Source organism: Panthera onca, chromosome D4 (genome assembly GCF_046562875.1).
Source record: "Panthera onca isolate mPanOnc1 chromosome D4, mPanOnc1 haplotype 2, whole genome shotgun sequence".
NCBI lineage: Eukaryota > Metazoa > Chordata > Mammalia > Carnivora > Felidae > Panthera > Panthera onca.
Genome location: NC_138351.1, coordinates 28935763 through 28953844, shown reverse-complemented (window position 1 = coordinate 28953844; position 18082 = coordinate 28935763). Strand labels below are relative to the sequence as shown.

At 47.4% G+C, this 18082-nt stretch overlaps 1 protein-coding gene across 2 annotated transcripts; it reads right to left on the bottom strand.

The window, feature by feature from the left end:
- Positions 1-406: 406 nt before the first annotated feature.
- Positions 407-4977, bottom strand: LOC132663538 (procathepsin L-like). Of its 2 annotated transcripts, none has more exons than XM_078436887.2 (8): positions 4926-4977; positions 4627-4762; positions 4215-4334; positions 3980-4114; positions 3081-3305; positions 2199-2361; positions 1454-1571; positions 407-739 (listed from the first exon to the last, which is right to left on the bottom strand). In XM_078436887.2, the coding sequence occupies exons 2-8, from the start codon at positions 4750-4752 to the stop codon at positions 640-642; spliced, it is 987 nt and encodes a 328-aa protein (XP_078293013.1). In that variant the 5' UTR covers positions 4753-4762; positions 4926-4977; the 3' UTR covers positions 407-639. The 2 variants fall into 2 exon arrangements, with proteins under 2 accessions (XP_078293013.1, XP_078293012.1); XM_078436886.2 differs by having other exon boundaries at positions 4891-4971.
- Positions 4978-18082: the final 13105 nt, after the last annotated feature.

Sequence of the window (18082 nt, the reverse complement as noted above, 5' to 3'; positions counted from 1 at the left end):
GTCAATTAAATTCTTAAACCAGTTTGAAGAATTATGGGGGAAATGAGGACATTTTATCCTCCCTCCAAAACCATTTAATTTTTTACTGTAAAGAAGTTTTTGTATTAAAAACCAAATCATACCTCAACATATGCAAGTAAATTTTATTTTAAAAGGTAAAAATTTTATGAATGTTTTAAAACATGAGCCTTCAGGGGGGGCTGGGTATCTGAGTTGGTTGAGCATCCGACTTTGACTCAGGTCATGGTCTCTTGGTTTGTGGGTTCGAGCCCTACATTGGGCTCTGTGCTGACAGCTCAGAGCCTGGAGCCTGCTTCGGATTCAGTGTCACCCTCTCTCTCTGCCCCTCCCCTGCTCGCACTCTGTATGCCTCTCTCTCTCTCTCTTTCAAAAATAAATGAAAAAATTAAAACATGAACATTCAAAAGTTATTAAGCAAGTTAATCACACACCACTGATTAGAGCAGGGATTAAAAAAGTAGTTTCGTCACCAATGAACAGTCACAGAATCCAACCACAACTTGGATCTTCAGTGATTCAAGTGTTTTATCCCCCACAATAAGATGTGATCAACTCTACAATAAAATCCATTTCCTGGATATTCTGTTGCCAGTCAAGGCCTTCTTCATCACCATCGTCTCACACAATAGGAAAGCTGGCCTTGGTGGTGATTCCACAGTGGTTGTCCCGGTCTTTGGCCATTTTTATGTAGCCATCCATGCCCCAGTCAGTGCCCCAGCTGAAAGAAGAGAGAGTTTTCCAAATACTACAAACAATCAAAAACATGTATCTTTTTGAACAAGAACATCTGATACTGAGCAGTGCACCAGAGACCAGGACAGATTCAGGAAGAACCAGGAGAGACTGTTCTTGTTCATGGTTGAGTTCTAACCCAGCACAGAATTCTATCCCCAGACCTTTCACAAAACTGCAACGTGAGCAGGAAAAGGAAAATTTTGGCACCCAAATGTGTTATAGAAATTTTTTAAAATTACAATTTAGAAATACAGTGGTACCAGTGTGCCTGGGTGGCTCAGTCGGTTGAGTGTCCGACTTTGGCTCAGGTCATGATCTCACAGTCTGTGAGTTCAAGCCCCATGTCGGGCTCTGTGCTGACAGCTCAGAGCCTGGAGCCTGCTTCAGATTCTGTGTCTCCCTCTCTCTGCCCCTCCCTTACTCGTGCTCTGTCTCTCTCTGTCCCAAAAATAAATAAAAACATTTTAAAAAATTAAAAAAAATACAGTGGTACCAAAACTATATTAGGACTCTAGCAGGTGAGGCAATATCTTAACGTTGTCATTATATGACTATGTCTGTGTTCCCCCCTAGATGGGGTAAACACTGCTGGGATTTCAGAAGTGTGCTCAAGGGTTGGGGGACCTGCGTCCAAACACTGGTTCCAAAAAATATTCCCTTTTCAAATTCAAAAGTACGTATTCCTGGATTTTCATACCTGTTCTTGACAAACCAATATTTTTGGTTATCGGATTCTTTTCCTTGAAAGCCATAGCCAACCACCAGAACACCGTGATTCAGGTCTTCACTGCTGCACTTTGGATCGTAATAAATGCCTGGGGAGTAATATTCAATGGTGGGGTGAGGATTCCCACGTGACATGTGATAGTAACCCAGCCTATCAACCACACTAGGGGAGGCATTTCAAAATTCAGTTGTGATATGAATTCAGATGAGATTTAAAAGTCAGATACTTTTGTTTAGCTTGGGGGTGGGGGTGGGGGTGGGATTTAGGCCCTCATCTAACCCCAGGAGAAATAGTAACAGTCACAATCTCTTTTGAAAATACTACATCTACCCTAGGATGTCAGCCTAGGGAAACAGCAGAGAACATAAAATTGCTTGAGCCAAGGGCCTCTTTCCAGTGTTAACATCAATAGCAAAATTCTTTAAAAGTTTTTAAGGTCTAACAATTAGAAAAAAGTAAAGTAAATTCTACCCATCGAATTATGTAGCCATTTAAATATATTTGTGATATACGTAAACTCATGGGGATTTTGGTCAAGTCATGGCATACAGAAACAGCAGGCATAAATATTATGTGTACGGAATGAACAACTATGTTAAATCCACACACCCAAAAATTCTACACTGAATTCTACATACCAAAATGTCACTCTTGCTGTTTCTTAGGGTGGTTTTCCAATTTTTCTACCTATATTTCTACATCAACGAATACTTACCTTGTTTATAGAACCGGAATGTATCCAGGCTTGCATCAATAGTCGCAGAGACGGGCCCCACCTTTCGTAGTATCATCATAAGGATCTTCTCCCGCTGAGGGATTGTGTGAAAGGCAGTGATATTGGCAGCAGAATGCTCAGGCCTGTATTTGCAGGGTCCATCCTTTGAACGGTAAAGGAAAAGAAACTTGATTACTGCCATCCACTTCCTATGGAACATGACTTCAAGACAGGTTGCAGGTGAAAGATTTCCAAGTCAAGTTTGTTGTGAAGCAACCCAGGAGGTGAAAGGGTATTTATTATTTTAAAATTGAAAAACTGGTGTGAGGGGTGCTGGTGGCTCAGTTAGTTAAGTGTCCAACTCTTGATTTCAGCTCAGGTCATGATCTCACAGTCATGGGATCGAGACCCGTGTTGGGCTCTGTACGGAGCATGGAGCCTGCTTGGGATTCTCTCTCTCCCTCTCTCTGTCTCTGTGCCCCTCCCCCTTTCATGTTCTCTCTCTCTCTCTCTCTCTCCCTTTCTCATTCTCAAAATTAATAAATAAATAAGCTTAAAAAAAAAAAAGCAAAGCTAATTGGTGTGGATTCAATGAAACACTCGTGGTCTACCTGTCCATAAAAAGTTTTTCACCTTGGAGAAATCTGTACCCTATATAGAAAGGTATGCATATCTCCATGTAACGTAGAAATAAAAACAGCTATGTGGTAACCATCTAAGCAGAGAACTATGCCAGCCTAATACCGTTTAATGACAGTCCTGACAGGCTGCAGATAGTCTACAATTGAAAATGCGAATGTTAAATATGGTGTCTGTTTTCTTCAAAAGCATTCAGCTCTAAGGGCAGAGCTGGAATGGTGACAAGTGAGGAGCTCCACTCACTCTTGCAACATATGGATAGGATTCCTCTGTGTCCAGGCCTCCGTTGTCCTTAACATACTGGAAGGCATTACTCATTAGACCACCATTGCAGCCCTCATTGCCTTGAGGCCAAGAGCAGTCCAGGAGGTTCTGCACACTCAAGGAAACGTGTTTGCCAGTTTTCCGGAACATCTGTACTTCAAGGGCACCAGCTGCACTAAAAGCCCAGCCAGAAGCACACCGACCCTGGAAACAAATTATAAAGGTCTCAATCTACAAAACAATTAACAAAAGTGACAACAGACCATCTATACAAAAACTTTTTTTTTTTTTTTTTAATTTTTTCCCAACGTTTTTTTTTTTTTTTTATTTATTTTTGGGACAGAGAGAGACAGAGCATGAACGGGGGAGGGGCAGAGAGAGAGGGAGACACAGAATCGGAAACAGGCTCCAGGCTCCGAGCCATCAGCCCAGAGCCTGACGCGGGGCTCGAACTCACGGACCGCGAGATCGTGACCTGGCTGAAGTCGGACGCTTAACCGACTGCGCCACCCAGGCGCCCCTACAAAAACTTTTAAAACATAGCAATGGTGGGGTGCCTGGGTGGCTCAGTTGGTTAAACGTTTGACTTCAGCTCAAGTCATGATCTCAGGGCTTGGGGGTTTAAGCCCTGCATCAGGCTCTGTGCTGACAGCTCGGAGCCTGCTTTGGATTCTGTGTCTCGCTCTCTCTCTGCCCCTCCCCTGCTCATGCTCTCTCTCTCTCTCTTTCTCTCTCTCTCTCTCAAATAAATGAACATTAAAAACAACAATATAGCAACACCATATTGTTCCACAGCAGGAAACCATAGCAGGGGGCCACTTTCTTTTTGGCTTTCCTCTTGGAGAGAGACCTGATAAGTAGTCATCTTTGATACTCACAGGACTTACAGTGGACGTCTGTTTTCTCTCGACAGGTACAGAGGTGCCAGCACAGAAAGGGACTTTAAACACTTCCCCATTCTCACTCTTCTGCGTTTTAAGACCAATCATCATGTGCCTGAATTCTTCATTGGTCTTCAGGGAAAAGAAAGTAGAATGTTTACAAACATGAGATTTTGGGGAGAAAGTACTGAGAGAAAGAACAAAATATTCAGCAAGTCCATGCCATGCTCACCATGTCACCAAAGCCATTCATTGCCATCAAAAAGCGGTGTTTCCCTTGATAGTATTCCTGATTGTGCTGTATAATCATTTTCATATTCTTCTCCCACACGGCTCTTCTGCATTCTTCAACCTAGAGGCAAACATATAACTTATCACCTTTATTTCTATTTAAAACCAACTGACCTGCTCCAAGTAGATGTGCTCACAGAGAGGAGGAGAAGTCACAGCCAGGGATGGCCTGATGCTTCTGGGAGCTGTTCTCCAGTAACCACACAGCAGGACATATGCCCACACTGTGCGCAGTCACGGTGCCCTGCTTACTGCCTTGGTAAGAGCGGCTTCAAGATGCAACTCTGTGTTACAAACTCCCACCAGTACGGACATTCTCTGTGGGTCCTCTGGATAGTTTAGATGTTACCAACCATGCCATATTGCTTCCCATGTGTCTCCTTCCACTGGATCCACTGTTCATCTAAACTTTGATCAAGCTCTATAGTAGCTGAAACTATTCCCAAGCAAAGTGCAGTCAGGAAGGCAAAAGGATGCATGTTTCAAAACCTAGGAAGTGAAAAAAAATGAGAATCTGATTAGACTGATCTGTCTAAAAAAACCATCCTCCTTTTTTCTAGATGTTAGAGCCACTATGGTGGAGTAAAAACATTGAATTTATCCTCCCAAATACTTACACAAGGATGAGTCTAGCCCCACTGGGGATGCTCACCTAATCATGCAGCTGTGCAGAGGCCCTCAGCAGATGTAGCCCCAGGGCTCTCTGATGGTGGGTGGGGGCTCCGAGGCCGCCCACTTAAAGCCCTGGGGTTTGGCCTGATTGGCCTGTCCATCCCGCCAGTATACTGTAATCTTCCCAATCTGCTTTCGTTTCCCAAGCTGATGACTTCTATTCTGATGTTTTCTTGATGATAATTGCTTGTTCTTTACAGAAGAAAAACTTGTTGACCATGGTCTGGGGTCAACTCCCTGTCAAATGGTCCTTAGATGGTTTGACTAAAACAATAGAGCAGTTGCAGTGGTCCAGCTAAGGGTCCAAAAGAAAAAGTTCATGCTTATTCAACAAAGAAAATAATGTTAAACTTCCATTTAGTTGATGCCATTATAAGATATGAAAAAAGTGTGTATTGAAGGCACACTGAAATATATTTAGTGGTGATTTAGTGATCTGTGTCCCTGCATGTCAAATCTGAGGACAGGGAGCTGGGAGGAGCTTGGGACTCCCCTCATTTCATTCTCAGAGGCTACCTATCAAAGATTCAAAGCCACTGGTGGAATGGCACCCGGGTGACCGTCATTCCATAGGCAGGGGACAGAAGAACTATTGGGATCTCTAGCCTGTGACCTGAGAACCCCTTTCTTCTGTTTCTCATTCTTTCCTGATTGCCTTTCCACTGGAAGGTTACATGCTTGGGCCTGTCTCAGGGGGAATCCAGGTGTGCTTTCCATTTTCTAGCATCCCCTAAAGTACTCTGTACAGCTCTGGCCCTACTTGGGGAACGTGGGAGCATTCACTGGGTTGCATTGGACTCTGGGAAAATAGGCTTCAGCGACTGGAAGGCTGAGCGATTAACACATCAAAAGGAGAAAAGCCATATGATTATTTGAATAGATGCTTTTTAAAAATAAAAAGAAACATGCTATTTCAAATCAGTGAGAAGAGAATGGTCAATAAATAGCTAATCATCTGGGAAAAATTAGAAGCAGATCCACAAAACGTATTACTGATGGATTCCAGAATTCAACATAAAAAAAACAAAAGTATGAAAGTATTAAAAACATAAAAGAAAATGTATTTATGACTTTACACGGGACCAAAGACACTAAGCACAAAGTGTAAAGAAAAGATAGATGTGATTACGTCAAAATGGGAATTACACCCCACGAACAAAGTTAAAAGACACTCCACAGCACAGGAGAAAAATGTTTGTAACATGTAACACAAAGCGCACATCAAGGAACATACCTATTAAGGAGGAAAAGATAAATCACTTCAAAGAGATAAACTAAGGATATAAGACTACAGTTTGTGAAGAGAAAATACAAATAGTAGATGAAGCCATGGGAGACGGTGAGCCTCCCTGAGATCAGGAAATGAGAAGAACATGACCCATCCGTTCTCAGCAGATCCACAATAAACAGCTGCGACTGATCCTTTCAGATGTCCTCAGGTGCTGGGACACGGTCCTCTTCTGCCTGCTGGAGAGACAGATCACAGGATGGCCACGGGACGGCAACATGGCAGCTCTGTGGACATTGAGAAGTTTAGATAAGCAGGCCCTCTGACCTGCAGGTCAGCAGGGAAACCTAGATGAGCCTTTCTAAAGTTACATATTGTCTGTAAGAGCAAAAAGATGGGAAGGATCGAAGTGTCCAGCAGTAGGGAGACGGTTGACTGTGGAAAGCTCTTCAGTGGTTTGAGAAAGTTGGGAATTACTTAGAAACCCGCTCCAGCTTTTATGAACATGGAAATAAATCCCTTACCTGGTTTTATACAAAGGCATTCTTCACATCACAATAGAGAAATTGAGGAAGAAATAAATACATTGGCTCCATGCTAAGGCCTTTTCCTTCCGCCTAACCTGATGATAACATCATCTTTACTCTCTATTCACAACCATGTAATGAAATCTAACCACCTTCTTTTTCTCTTTCTTTCTTTCTTTCTTTCTTCCCTTCTTCTTTCTTTCTTTTTTGCAAAGAATGGAAAGAGGCATGAAAAAGATATACAGGTAAGTAGGAGATGGTCTGTGGGTCTAAGATGGGTCCATGTATCAGTGAGTTCCCCAGAGAAACAGAACAGAGTTTAAGCCCTCCACCCCATGTAAACACACACACACACATACACACACACACACACACACACACACACACACACACACTGTGTCACAGTCTAGATGCAGCATTCCTTCTTCCGCAGAAACCTCAGTTTTGTTCCTAAGACATTCTACTATTCGGTGAGGCTTCAGGGGTTTGGGACACGCTCCCCCAAAGTAAGCGACTGTGGCATACTGGTTGTTTGAGCTGCAGGCACTTGAAAAGCAGCAGGTGCAGGAAGGACTCTCTGACATCCGCTTTCCAGAAGCAGGTCATAAAATTTCCCTGAGAAAGGTGTTCTCCCCTGAGAAAGGATCCAGCAAGAGAGCATCCTGACCAACGGAGGCTGGGAGTCAACACCGAACGCATCTATGAAAACAATTCCTAAATAATCCTGTTCTTCCACTAGTTTCGTCCCCTGCCCCCCAAAGTATCTCATTATCATTTCCCACAACTTACTGCACTTTTTCTTGTCATTTCTTTACAAATTTATCAAGACTTTCTCTAAAGGTATAGAAGTTTCCAGTTGTGGTCACTCCTTGGGGTATTTAATTCGATTGTGAAGGCTCACATTGAATATAAAAATTTAATACAACTTGGATGCTTCCTCTGATGAATTTGCCTTATGTCAGTTTAATCTCACGTTAGTCCAGAGATCTTAAGAGCACAGGAAAACATTTTTCAGCCATGTGTGCTCAGGTGTGGGTTCTGCGTCCTGGCTGGGAACTCGTTCCCCACGCCCCACTGTCCTCCACCTGACTTATGTAGATTCTTGTTGCAGAGGGGAACTGTTCTAAGGTCACTGCCCCATGATCTGCACACTAGAGGCTCAGCGAGCACTTGAATCAGAGGAATCCAAGCAGTCTGGGCAATAATCCAACACAGGCTATGCCAAATGGTGTTACTAGAAAGGTCAGGCTTGGTGCCAACAATCACCTGTACAGGAGGAGATCCCGCCCCAACCACACAGGGCTTGGGTTGAATGCAGGTGAAATGTGGGCCCCACGGCCCCCTCCTCCAAGCACATTGTAGCAGTCTACACAGCACACAAGCGTTTGCAGGGACTGGACAGGAAGTATGCTGTTGCAGGGAAGATGCACAGCCTGCTGCACCCCTGCTTGCTCAGAGCTCATGATCTAGACAGGTGGGAAGCAAAGATCCCTGCTGGCTGGTCACACTCATAGGACAGCACCAGGGAGCTGGACCCCAGGAGGTCAGCACTGTCCTCCTGAGACCACAGACCACCATCTTACCCAATGTGTTCCTTGCTCTTTTTCCAGGACAGAGTGAGACAGCTTCCCACGCTCGCCTGCTCACTGGGAAGCAAGGTGAATTACTTTTTACTGTGCTGAAATATGCACAACAAAATTGACCCTTTTAACCGTTTTCATTTAGTGCAGTCACACTGTTGCAACCCTTACCACTATCCATCTCCAGAATGTTCCTCATCTCATATTGAACTCTGTCCCCATGAAACCCTAACACCCCTCTCCCCTCTCCTCTCAGCCACTCAATTTCGACTGTGATGGGGATAATATTTTTGGAAGGCTTATGTTCACTTTTGATTCACATTCGTATATGCAACACACCCTTGACTTACCAGAAGCATCCATTGCCTTGGGAAGTGTAGTAAAGGAGACATGAAAATAAAAGTCAAATGTTCAGGATTTAACTTGCAAAACCAGAGTTTTGAGCTCCTGGCTTTCAATAATAAGCCAGGCTTTATAGATAGATACACTGTCCTTCCAAATGCCAGACGCTCAGGAGAAGCTGGGTGGCACTGAGGACACTCTGATTCACAATCACCTTGTCTTCCACTCTGCATGTCTTCAAGAGATGAAGGAATCCAAAAGCAACATCATAACTGTGTTAACAAATGTTTACGTGGCTATCATGGACAAGGAATCCAGACTTCTATGTAACGTGGAAGGAAGGACAGGGATGAGAAGTTCAGGAGGGAACATGAGCACCCTTGTGAAGTAAATCCTGCTCTTCCCATTCTCCATCCTCGAGTTTGGGCCGTTTGTCTGGGTGGCAGGGGAGCCTCACACAGAGAAGCTCCCAGGGCGCTAAGGAGGCTGTTTCCCCAGCAAGGGGAGCCCGCAGAAGTACTCAGCCCCTTAAACCAGAGGGAGATAGTTGTAGACCCCCACAGACTGGTTAATAGTGTTGTCAATTCCAGGAGCATTCAAATGAGTCAGCAGATGAGAAAGCTCCACATGTCTTAAGATCTAAAGTTTACGTATGAATAAAAAACATGTAACTTGAAAGAGATTTTCGAGATTTGAAAAATATCTTAAAAATTCCTATGGCATTTCCCATAATGAGTTGTGAAACTGAAGGTTTTGAAACTACCAATATCTATAACATTGACCAATCATTCTGGTCTCTCATGATAGTGGGAAGATTGCATTTTCTTTCTATTCTTGTAAAAATGTGGTATTATAAAGACTGTTATAAGTAGTAAAACAATGTTGTAAAAAAGTATTACAAGGTATGTCAACAGTTATTAATAAATTTATATTTTTCTAGGAAAAGTTCTCAAGATGCTTAGACTCCCTGAATGTGGCAAACGGGCACTCATGAATGAATCGGTGAGAGTCAAGGCTCTTGTCCATGAGATCAAGTCTTTAGGGCGAGAAAATCCTTTACCTCATGAAAAACACACACACACATACACACATGATAATAAAATTGTGTGTGTGTGTGTGTGTGTGTGTGTGTGTGTGTGTATCAGCTGTCCCCTGGTTCATTTCCTGTTCCTGTCACCCACATTTCAGAGGTGCCCATGGATTCTCTTTAAAATCCCCTTGCAGAGGCTCCCCCGGCCCTCCCTTCTCCAGGGTGTTCAGTGGGGACCTGCGCTCCCGTCCCGGTCCTGGCCTGTGTCTGGAAGCTGCTGAGTTCCAGGCTTGAGGGGGTTGAGGCCCCAGCCTGTCAGCAGCACATGACCTTTGGTTGCAAAGATGAAGTCTGATCTTACTCTCAGGTGGACACCCAAAATTCAGCTCCAATCCCTGAAAATAACACCCCAGGGCCAATTTTTCAGGCACTGTTGATTTGAGCCTGGTGACCCCTCCTTGGTGAGCAGGCACATGGGTGAACCTGTCTCTGTGCCCTCTTGTGAGCCTGGGGCTGGTGTTCACAAGAGCTCACCAATAGCTGGTCAATCAAGATCTGTAAACAAGGAATGTGATAACCGCACACCTAATAAACAGTTTAGCTCAATTAAGTCCTCAAGAATCCAAAGTCCGGACAAGACTATGATGCCACCCCACATATAGATTCAAACTGGGGGAAAAAATGGAAAAACAAAAGAAAAAAGTCAAACAAAAATTTTAATTCTTCCTCCTCTGATACCACTTTAGATGTTTCCCTAAAGTAACAAATCTCAAATTCTTGCAAAATGCATTGGATCGTGTTTTCTACCTTAGCCCTTTTTGGGAGCCCAGCTTCTCTGCATACTCTAAACACACTGGGTAATTTTGCATATTCCTCTGCAAGTTTTCTCTTACCTCGTTATTTTTAACTTTCAGCTTGATGGGTCTTTTTACTTTGTTTTTAAGAAATTGTGGTAAGAGAGACAAACCTCAAAATTGGTCGTTTTAGCACATTTACCTGCGGGGTGCAGGGGCAGCCAGTCCTGTGCACCCTCAGCACCAGCCTTCTCCAGAACGTTTCTCATCTTGCAAACCTGGAAACTACTCACAAAGGCAGTCATTTTCAGCCTCAGGTCTCCCAACCTCCCTCAGGTTTTACAGCCTGCCTGCCATCTAGCGGCTGCTTGCGCAGGTACAGCCAGGCCTGCCCTTGGTGTTGGAGGGGCTCTCCCAGGGTCACGCCATCCAGGTTTAGTGACAGCCCCGTGGACTCTGGACGTTGATGAGTCTCATTTGGCTGCAGGGGCTGAGCCATGTTCTGGTTTCTTCCTCCCGCAGGGGGTGGAGCCAGCTACGCATGGTGGGACTTCACCAGACAGTTCCCACCTCACCTGATTTCAGGAACAGAACACCCTGAAAGCCCCCCTGGCCTGTCCCCTGAGGCCTTTCCCAGGATGGGGCAGTGAGCGCAGTGGTCCTTAAGCCCTTCGGATTTGGGTTATATGCCTCGTTGTTTTACTTTAACATTCCCGGAGCCCAGGCAGCCCCACATCCTGATGAACATGTGCCAGTCCTGGCATCTGCATCTGAGAAAAGTAGACAGACTCTTGCCATCCTTTGCTTTTCTTTGTCCAGAGCTCTTCTGGCCCCTTCCCTGTTAACAGAACTCTCCCCGTGGGGAGGATGGCTCCTTTCCCAGCACCGCCCCTGGGCCCTAGGGCCCTGGGGCCAAGCCACCCCTTGATGTTTATGCAGGCCCGCTCCAGAACCCACGCTGGGCCAGTCAGAACCTTCTGTGGAGCTCTGCACACAAAGACAGAGACAACCCTGACTTCTGGGTTCTGGCAGTGTGGTGCCACATCCCTGTATGTGAGGATCTCTTTGAAGCAATAGAGAGAGACGTGGCCATTCAGGAGAATGTTGCCATGAGAAAAGAGCATCCACTCTCCTAAGGAAGGGACACCCCGAAAGGACCCCATGGATGGCCTCTCCCGGGCTTGCCTGTCATTTGGCTTCTACTTAGGGTTGGCTAATAGGGGGGGGGTACTGCATGGGCTGGGGGGGAGATTAGGCTCACGTGTTTCCTCCCCCATCATGCAGTGCTGCTTCTCTGACTCCAGCTGTGTGTCTGTGACTCTAAATTCTTGAGCGGCTTCACCCCTGGGCTCCAGCTTCCCCAAGAAAGGATTTATCCCTGTGTCTTTCTGCCCCAGGGGAGGTAATGGCTTCCTTCTGTCCCAGCCTCCAGATGCTTCACTGTCTTTTGGGTCTTCCTGTGACTTTTGCCCATGACTCTGCCTTTCATTAATGTCCCCACCAGGATCCTGACTGATGTGGATCAAGCACTACCACTCAGGTCCGAGAGACCGTCTTTTGTCAAAGGCAACAATAAGTGCCCACAGGAGCTGTCCGTGGTGTTCAGTGCCGCTGAGCGTCCCAGTGAGAAAGGTCTTCCTTTATGGAATCCCCTCCAGGGCTTTCGGTCGCTCTAGGGGCAGGTCTCGGTTTGTGGTCTGAAGTCCATCCTGGCTAATCTCCCCTGTTGAGAAAGCAGGACTGAGCAACTGCACGTACCAGATGTCAGCCCCGTGGTTGGCTGTTCACGCAATATTTCTATCAATGGCAGCAGTAGTGCTTTTCCGCTATGGGAAGGATATTAATGATCCACTTTTCAAGTCCACGTCTGTTACTAAATGGAAATAATGGGTCAGTTTTGAAGTATCACATGAACATTTATGGTGAGACCTGTGAGGTTAGCTGGAAACACGATTTGGGTCCCTTGCGTCTGTACCTAGAGCCTGGGGGCCCCAGGAGTGGTGCCCATGGACCCACGGCCCCATTACTAGCACGCCTGCCTGTCTCTCCTCCATTGTCCTGAGGGCAGAGCTAGTCTGTCTGCCTCAGGGCTGGGACTTGGGCGGTGAGAGGCGGTTCCCCATAAGTGCACTGGGGGAGGGACCCGGGGAGCTGAGATACAGCTGTAGGTAGCACCTTAGGTTTGCAGGGAATAGTAACACACATTGCAAAGTCCTGAAGAATTGACCATTTCCCCCGGGCTGCCTGGCTTTCACAGTCGGTGAGCCAAACACAAAGTGAGCCCTTACATAAGAGCAAAGATTTCAGACTGAGGATAAGCCCAATGGGAAAATTCAAGGCAGGAAGGAGAAAAGCAGGAACAGTTACTCTTAACTGAATAGGTCTCTCTGATTATACGAGTAGGACACCTGGCAAATAGAAATGTAAAGAAGAAATGATGCAACCCTCAGTGGCAACGTGGTCCCCGTCGCAGTGTGCTTCTCTGCAGACTCTTAGTCCAAGTGGTGAAGGCTCTCGGGTTCCCGAGAAGGGGTCTGTCCACTCCCCGTGGCATCAAGCCTGTGTCCTGGACAAGCACCGTCAGGGATGGACTGTCTCAGTGGCACCACGGCCTCTGGCTTCCTAGGAGCAGACCAGATTTGCCAAATGAAAGGCATTCCGGCACCTCCTGCAGGAATTTTTTGTTGGGAGAATAAAAGATTAGGACAGACTTGTACACAGTATTACAACAATAATGATTTCATGTGGAGACATTAAAATTACAGAGGGAAAACATTAATTTTTGCTAACTGCTGGCCCCTAGTGTCCTGATGGAGAAGCCCCTTTGCAAACTGGGCAAAAGACCCTCCCTTGTGCTCCTCTCTGGGGACAGAGGGCAGCAGCCCTCTGCAAGAGGCCCAAATACCCAACTTGTCCAATGACATCTCTTCAAGTGTGAATGTTGGAAGCAAATCCAGTTTTCCTCCTCCCTCCCTCACCCATGTACACAGCACTGCCAGACCCTGGGTTTCAGCCTCTGCTTTTGTCACAGGCACATTATGTCTCTGAGCCCCGGGTTACTTCTCCCCGAAGGGGGTTTATCACACAAGCTCACCAAGTCCAGAGAATCCGGTGAGATGACACGTGTGTGGCACCTGGACCAGGTCAGCAGCCTCCCCGGGAGACCCGCTGCATCGCTGTGCTGATTGCAGCTGGGGCGGCTCCTGGGTCCAAAGGGTACATCCTCCTGACAGAACCTTCTGTCACCAGGCCCCAAGTCCCAAGTCTCCCTAAGCAGTGGCTGAAGGATGCTGCCACACACAGTGACACTTGTGGATAATCCCGCCACCCTGGGCCACACTTTGTCAAGAATCTACTTGCAGAATCTTCAAGTTAGGGAAAATCGGTGAGAAGGAAGATGAATGGAGACACGACTTCTGAGGGGTGAGTTGTGAGTAGCAAATAACATTTCTCTCTCCCCAGGAACCATGTGTCACTTGTGTGCGACTGGTTCAGGGTAACTCCAGGGCTCCTGGAGCATAATCTTCATTACCCATGAGGACCTATGAAATTTCCAGGTAACAGATCTAAATAGATTTCTTTGTCTCTCTCTCTCTGTCTTGAGTCACTGGGTATGCCCAGCATTCTAAGAAGAAAGTCTAAGGGGAAGGACCCATCTTAGGGCCAATATTGATCTATGCAATCTGAAAGCTGTGCTCGACCAAGCTCACTGTGTCTTCAAGGGCTGATCCCTTCACAGCCCCTCAAGTAGAACACAACACCATCTGCAATGTGACATTTGTGGTTTGGACTTTTGGATCTTTGGCCATGATTTTGGTGAGGCCTGTCCTTACTATTGCTGGGACACCTGCAATTTCAGGCCAGGAAGGGGGTGGACACAGGGCCCACAGCCAGGCTGACCATACCTAAGGCCACCAAGGCACCAGAAGACATAAACCAAGCAACCAACACAAAGCCAGCACTCCTCCTAGACTGTGACAGGAGACAGCACAAAGCAAGCACGGAGTGGAGAGACAGGAGCTGGGGAGGAGGCGCCTATGTGCTGGCTTGCAGGGCCAGGGTGAGGGCAGGAACCTTGCGGAGCTGGTGGAGGAGAGTCTGGGCCCTCGTCTTCTGAAGTTTCTCAGCAGCCCACACTTAAGGATCTCACCAGGGTGGTTTTTCCAGACCCCGAGGGGGCCAACAGCTGCTTTTGATTCCACCCTGGAGGTTCTAGGAGGATCTCAACTACTGGAGGAAGGGTCCTCAGTGTGTATCTTGAACACAGGTGACCGAAGCTGTGTTACAGAAAAAAGCAAGACCCTGAGCAGATTTTAAATTTTGCCCCAGGTGCAGAACTCCTGCCTGGTCTGTGCTTTTTGTGATAACTACTTTTAAGAGCTACTCCCTTAGGGACTTTCAAATATGCAATAGAGTGTAATGAACTGTGGTCCCATCCTGTACAGTACATCCTGGGACTTACTTATTTTACACCTGAAAGTGGTACCCTGGTCAGCGATGCTACCCATGTCTGATTCTGTCCCGTTGCATCTAAAAACAATTCATGTAAAGTGCATGCGACAGGTAATGGACCATTTTAGCCATTTCAGAGGGACTGAAACTCTGTGGCTTTACTACATGTACTATGTGTACAACCAGCCCTGCTCTGGGTTCCAGAGCATTTCCACCCCCTAAGGAAGCTCCATAGCTATAACCAGTCACCGCCTTTCCCTGCCCGGGTTCTGGCAACCACCGGTGAGCTCTCTGTCATCAGGGAGGTGCCCGTGTCCATGGCATTTTGGTGCACAAGAAATGGGGTGGAGTAATTCCTGTGAAGCCATCAATTTAAAGGGGAACCAGGGTCAGCCCGTCAAGAGTGGCCAGGGACCCCTGCTCCTCTGTGTGGAGGGGTCCCATTCCCTCACAACACCATGATGGCGCCAGATGCTGAGAAGCGGCATCAGGAGGTACAAACACGATGCTGTGGTGGGGCCGGGGACCCGTAACCTTCCCAACTGTCCTCTCTCAGCCCTGCAGAGAGAAGCAGGATAATTCACACATTCACTCACTCACTCGCTCATCAGCACACATTTATGGAGGCCCCCATGGGCTGAGCAAAGTGCAGGGAACAGGAAGGTGTAGACCCGACCCAGATCCGTGTCCTGGGGACACAGAGACACGTGAACACTGACACCAAAGACAACAAGAGCACTTTGATAGGACAGTGTGGGCAGGTGTTCTGTGCACCCAGAGAGCCCACCTGGACTCCTGCACAGTCAGGCACGGCTCTCGCCGCCCTGGCTCCATCCACCCTCACAGCCAGCCTGCTTTCCCACCCCCAGCCTGATCCTGGCCCCAGAACAGGGGCCTGTTGGGAGTGTGGGGTGCAGGCTCAGGGTCCTTCCCCGACCCAGGATGGTCCCTCCGCTTTAACCTGCTAACTTCCATACATCCGGGGGGACTGCTTTTACTGGGTTCTCTTCCAGAACGTTCCTCCCCAGGAGGCTCCAGCCCAGGTGGGGTTCTCCATCATGACCCCGCTAGACTGTAGGGTGTGGTGGGATGATCTTCCCCCTCAACTGGGAGCCAACTTGAGGAGAAAGTCGTGTCCCCAGCACCTGGCAGGGAGGTGCTCAATAAAGGGGTGTGTACAAATGACAGGACTCAGGGGGACCTGCAGGAGCCTCTCAGAGGGAACTGCCTGCTTTTAGTCTCCTGTGGTCTCAGGCCTGGCAGACACTGCTTCCAGCTCTCATCCCGGGAGGGGGGATGTCCTGCTGGCCTCTTCCCGCTGAGCCACGGTGGCTTCTTCCACTGACCACCCAGCAGGCTCACCTGTCAGACTCCACTCCTTCCCCATTTTCTCTGTGTGACCCTGACCTTCCTTCTCCACATGGCAACACTGCCTCCTAGTGGGCACGGTGGGAATGGGCGCTACGTTTTCAGTTCTTGATGTTGGGGGTGCTCGTGGATGTGGGTGCTATGTGTCCACACACGTTTACACATGTCCTGGACGGTAACAACTCCCTGGGTCCACCTGAGCGCTGAGAGTCTGCTGAGCATTTATTTAAGAGAAAAACTTGCTTATGATTACATGACCTTAGGCTTAACTGCATGCCACATATGACCCAGCCTGTTTTGGAGAGTGTGTTATCTCAATAGTTGAGGTTTCCAAGAATGCAAATGCTTAATAAATTGGTAAAAAAAACCCTCACGAGCTCCTACCCTCACTTGCGAAAATCAGGTAGACAAGCTGCTACAGTGTCCGCGTGCCATCCCAGCACTCCAGGATGCACGGGTGTCTGCAGGCACTTCATAGTGACCGTGCACGGGTCCCCATACCTGCCAATTTCACTACAACCCTCATGCCCTGGGCCCCAGCATTTATACACTGCAACACATTATATTTCACTATAGATATTCCCTTTGATGTCTCTGGTATGTCACAGGGAGGCCATTCCATTCACATTTAACATAATCTGTGCAGGTACTTGTCATCTGTGAACTCCTCCCCCTGCCCAGTGCTCTGTAGAACTTGACGCTGTCCTTATTCTAGCTTCTCCCTTAGCCGCAAATTCCAATAGGTTCAGACACAAAGCCCTGCAGGGGAGGGAAAGGGCTGGGGGACCCCTGAATTGTGACCCAAGTCAGTGCAGAGGCTGAAGACGTTCTGTTGTGACACAGTCACTCATCCCAGAGCTGCCCACCAGGCGGGAAGAAATGGGGCACTGGCTGGATCTCTCCCTGATGCCATGTAGTGTTGCAAATAAGCCCTTGACCCCAGAGCAAATCTGCCTCCCAACCCTCTAATTTAACCTTCAAAGCCTGCCTTTTCCCCTTCCCTTTAAGTCAGTCCCTGGTTCCCCCTCCCCTGCACAGGAAGCATCTGAACTGCAGTCACCATGTCCTGTGAGCAACACCATCCATTAGGAGTATGTCACCAGGTGGAATAGAACATTCTCCCCCTAGTTTGTAACACACAGCTTACTAACATACCAAATCTTTTGAGGGCACTGGTGTCCTTTTCTCCTGTGACAGGGGAAAGGCAGAAACCTAATTCTGGCTATAATTGTACCACCAGGTGCCGGGGGACACTGTGCAATAATTGACTTGTGGCCCTTTCTGTTTTGTGTGCTGTTGATCTTGGCACCTTGACTTTGGCCAGCACTTCTGTCCGGTGTGCAGGATTGAGGGGATCCCCTCCACCTGAGCCCCTCTGGTCCTTGCACTCTGAAGACCCTAGAGGCATGGTAGCCATGGCACACTGCTGAAGCCCCAGAGAACTTCCAGAAGCCTCTCTGACCCAAGGCTGGCTTGCTCCTGGGCAGCTGAGGGAGGGCATGTCTGTGCCCCGCCCTCCACTGACTCCAGCGCTGTCCTCCACTGACTCCAGCTCACTCGTTCAAATGACCTTGAAGGCAGTGCTGGTGAAAAGCTGCTCAGTCCAAAGGGAGACAAACTTAGAAAACACAACCATTCTGAAAACTCCGAAGATGCACTTCGGAACTTTTCACAAGTTTAAAAAATATACATAACTTTGAAAAGTACACAAGCTTCTAATATCTGAAGTTCACACATCAGCCAGCTCTTCCTGGTTTCCCTCACATCGGCACCTGCACATGTTCTCAGAGTCTTGGTCTGAACTCCCAGGACAGTG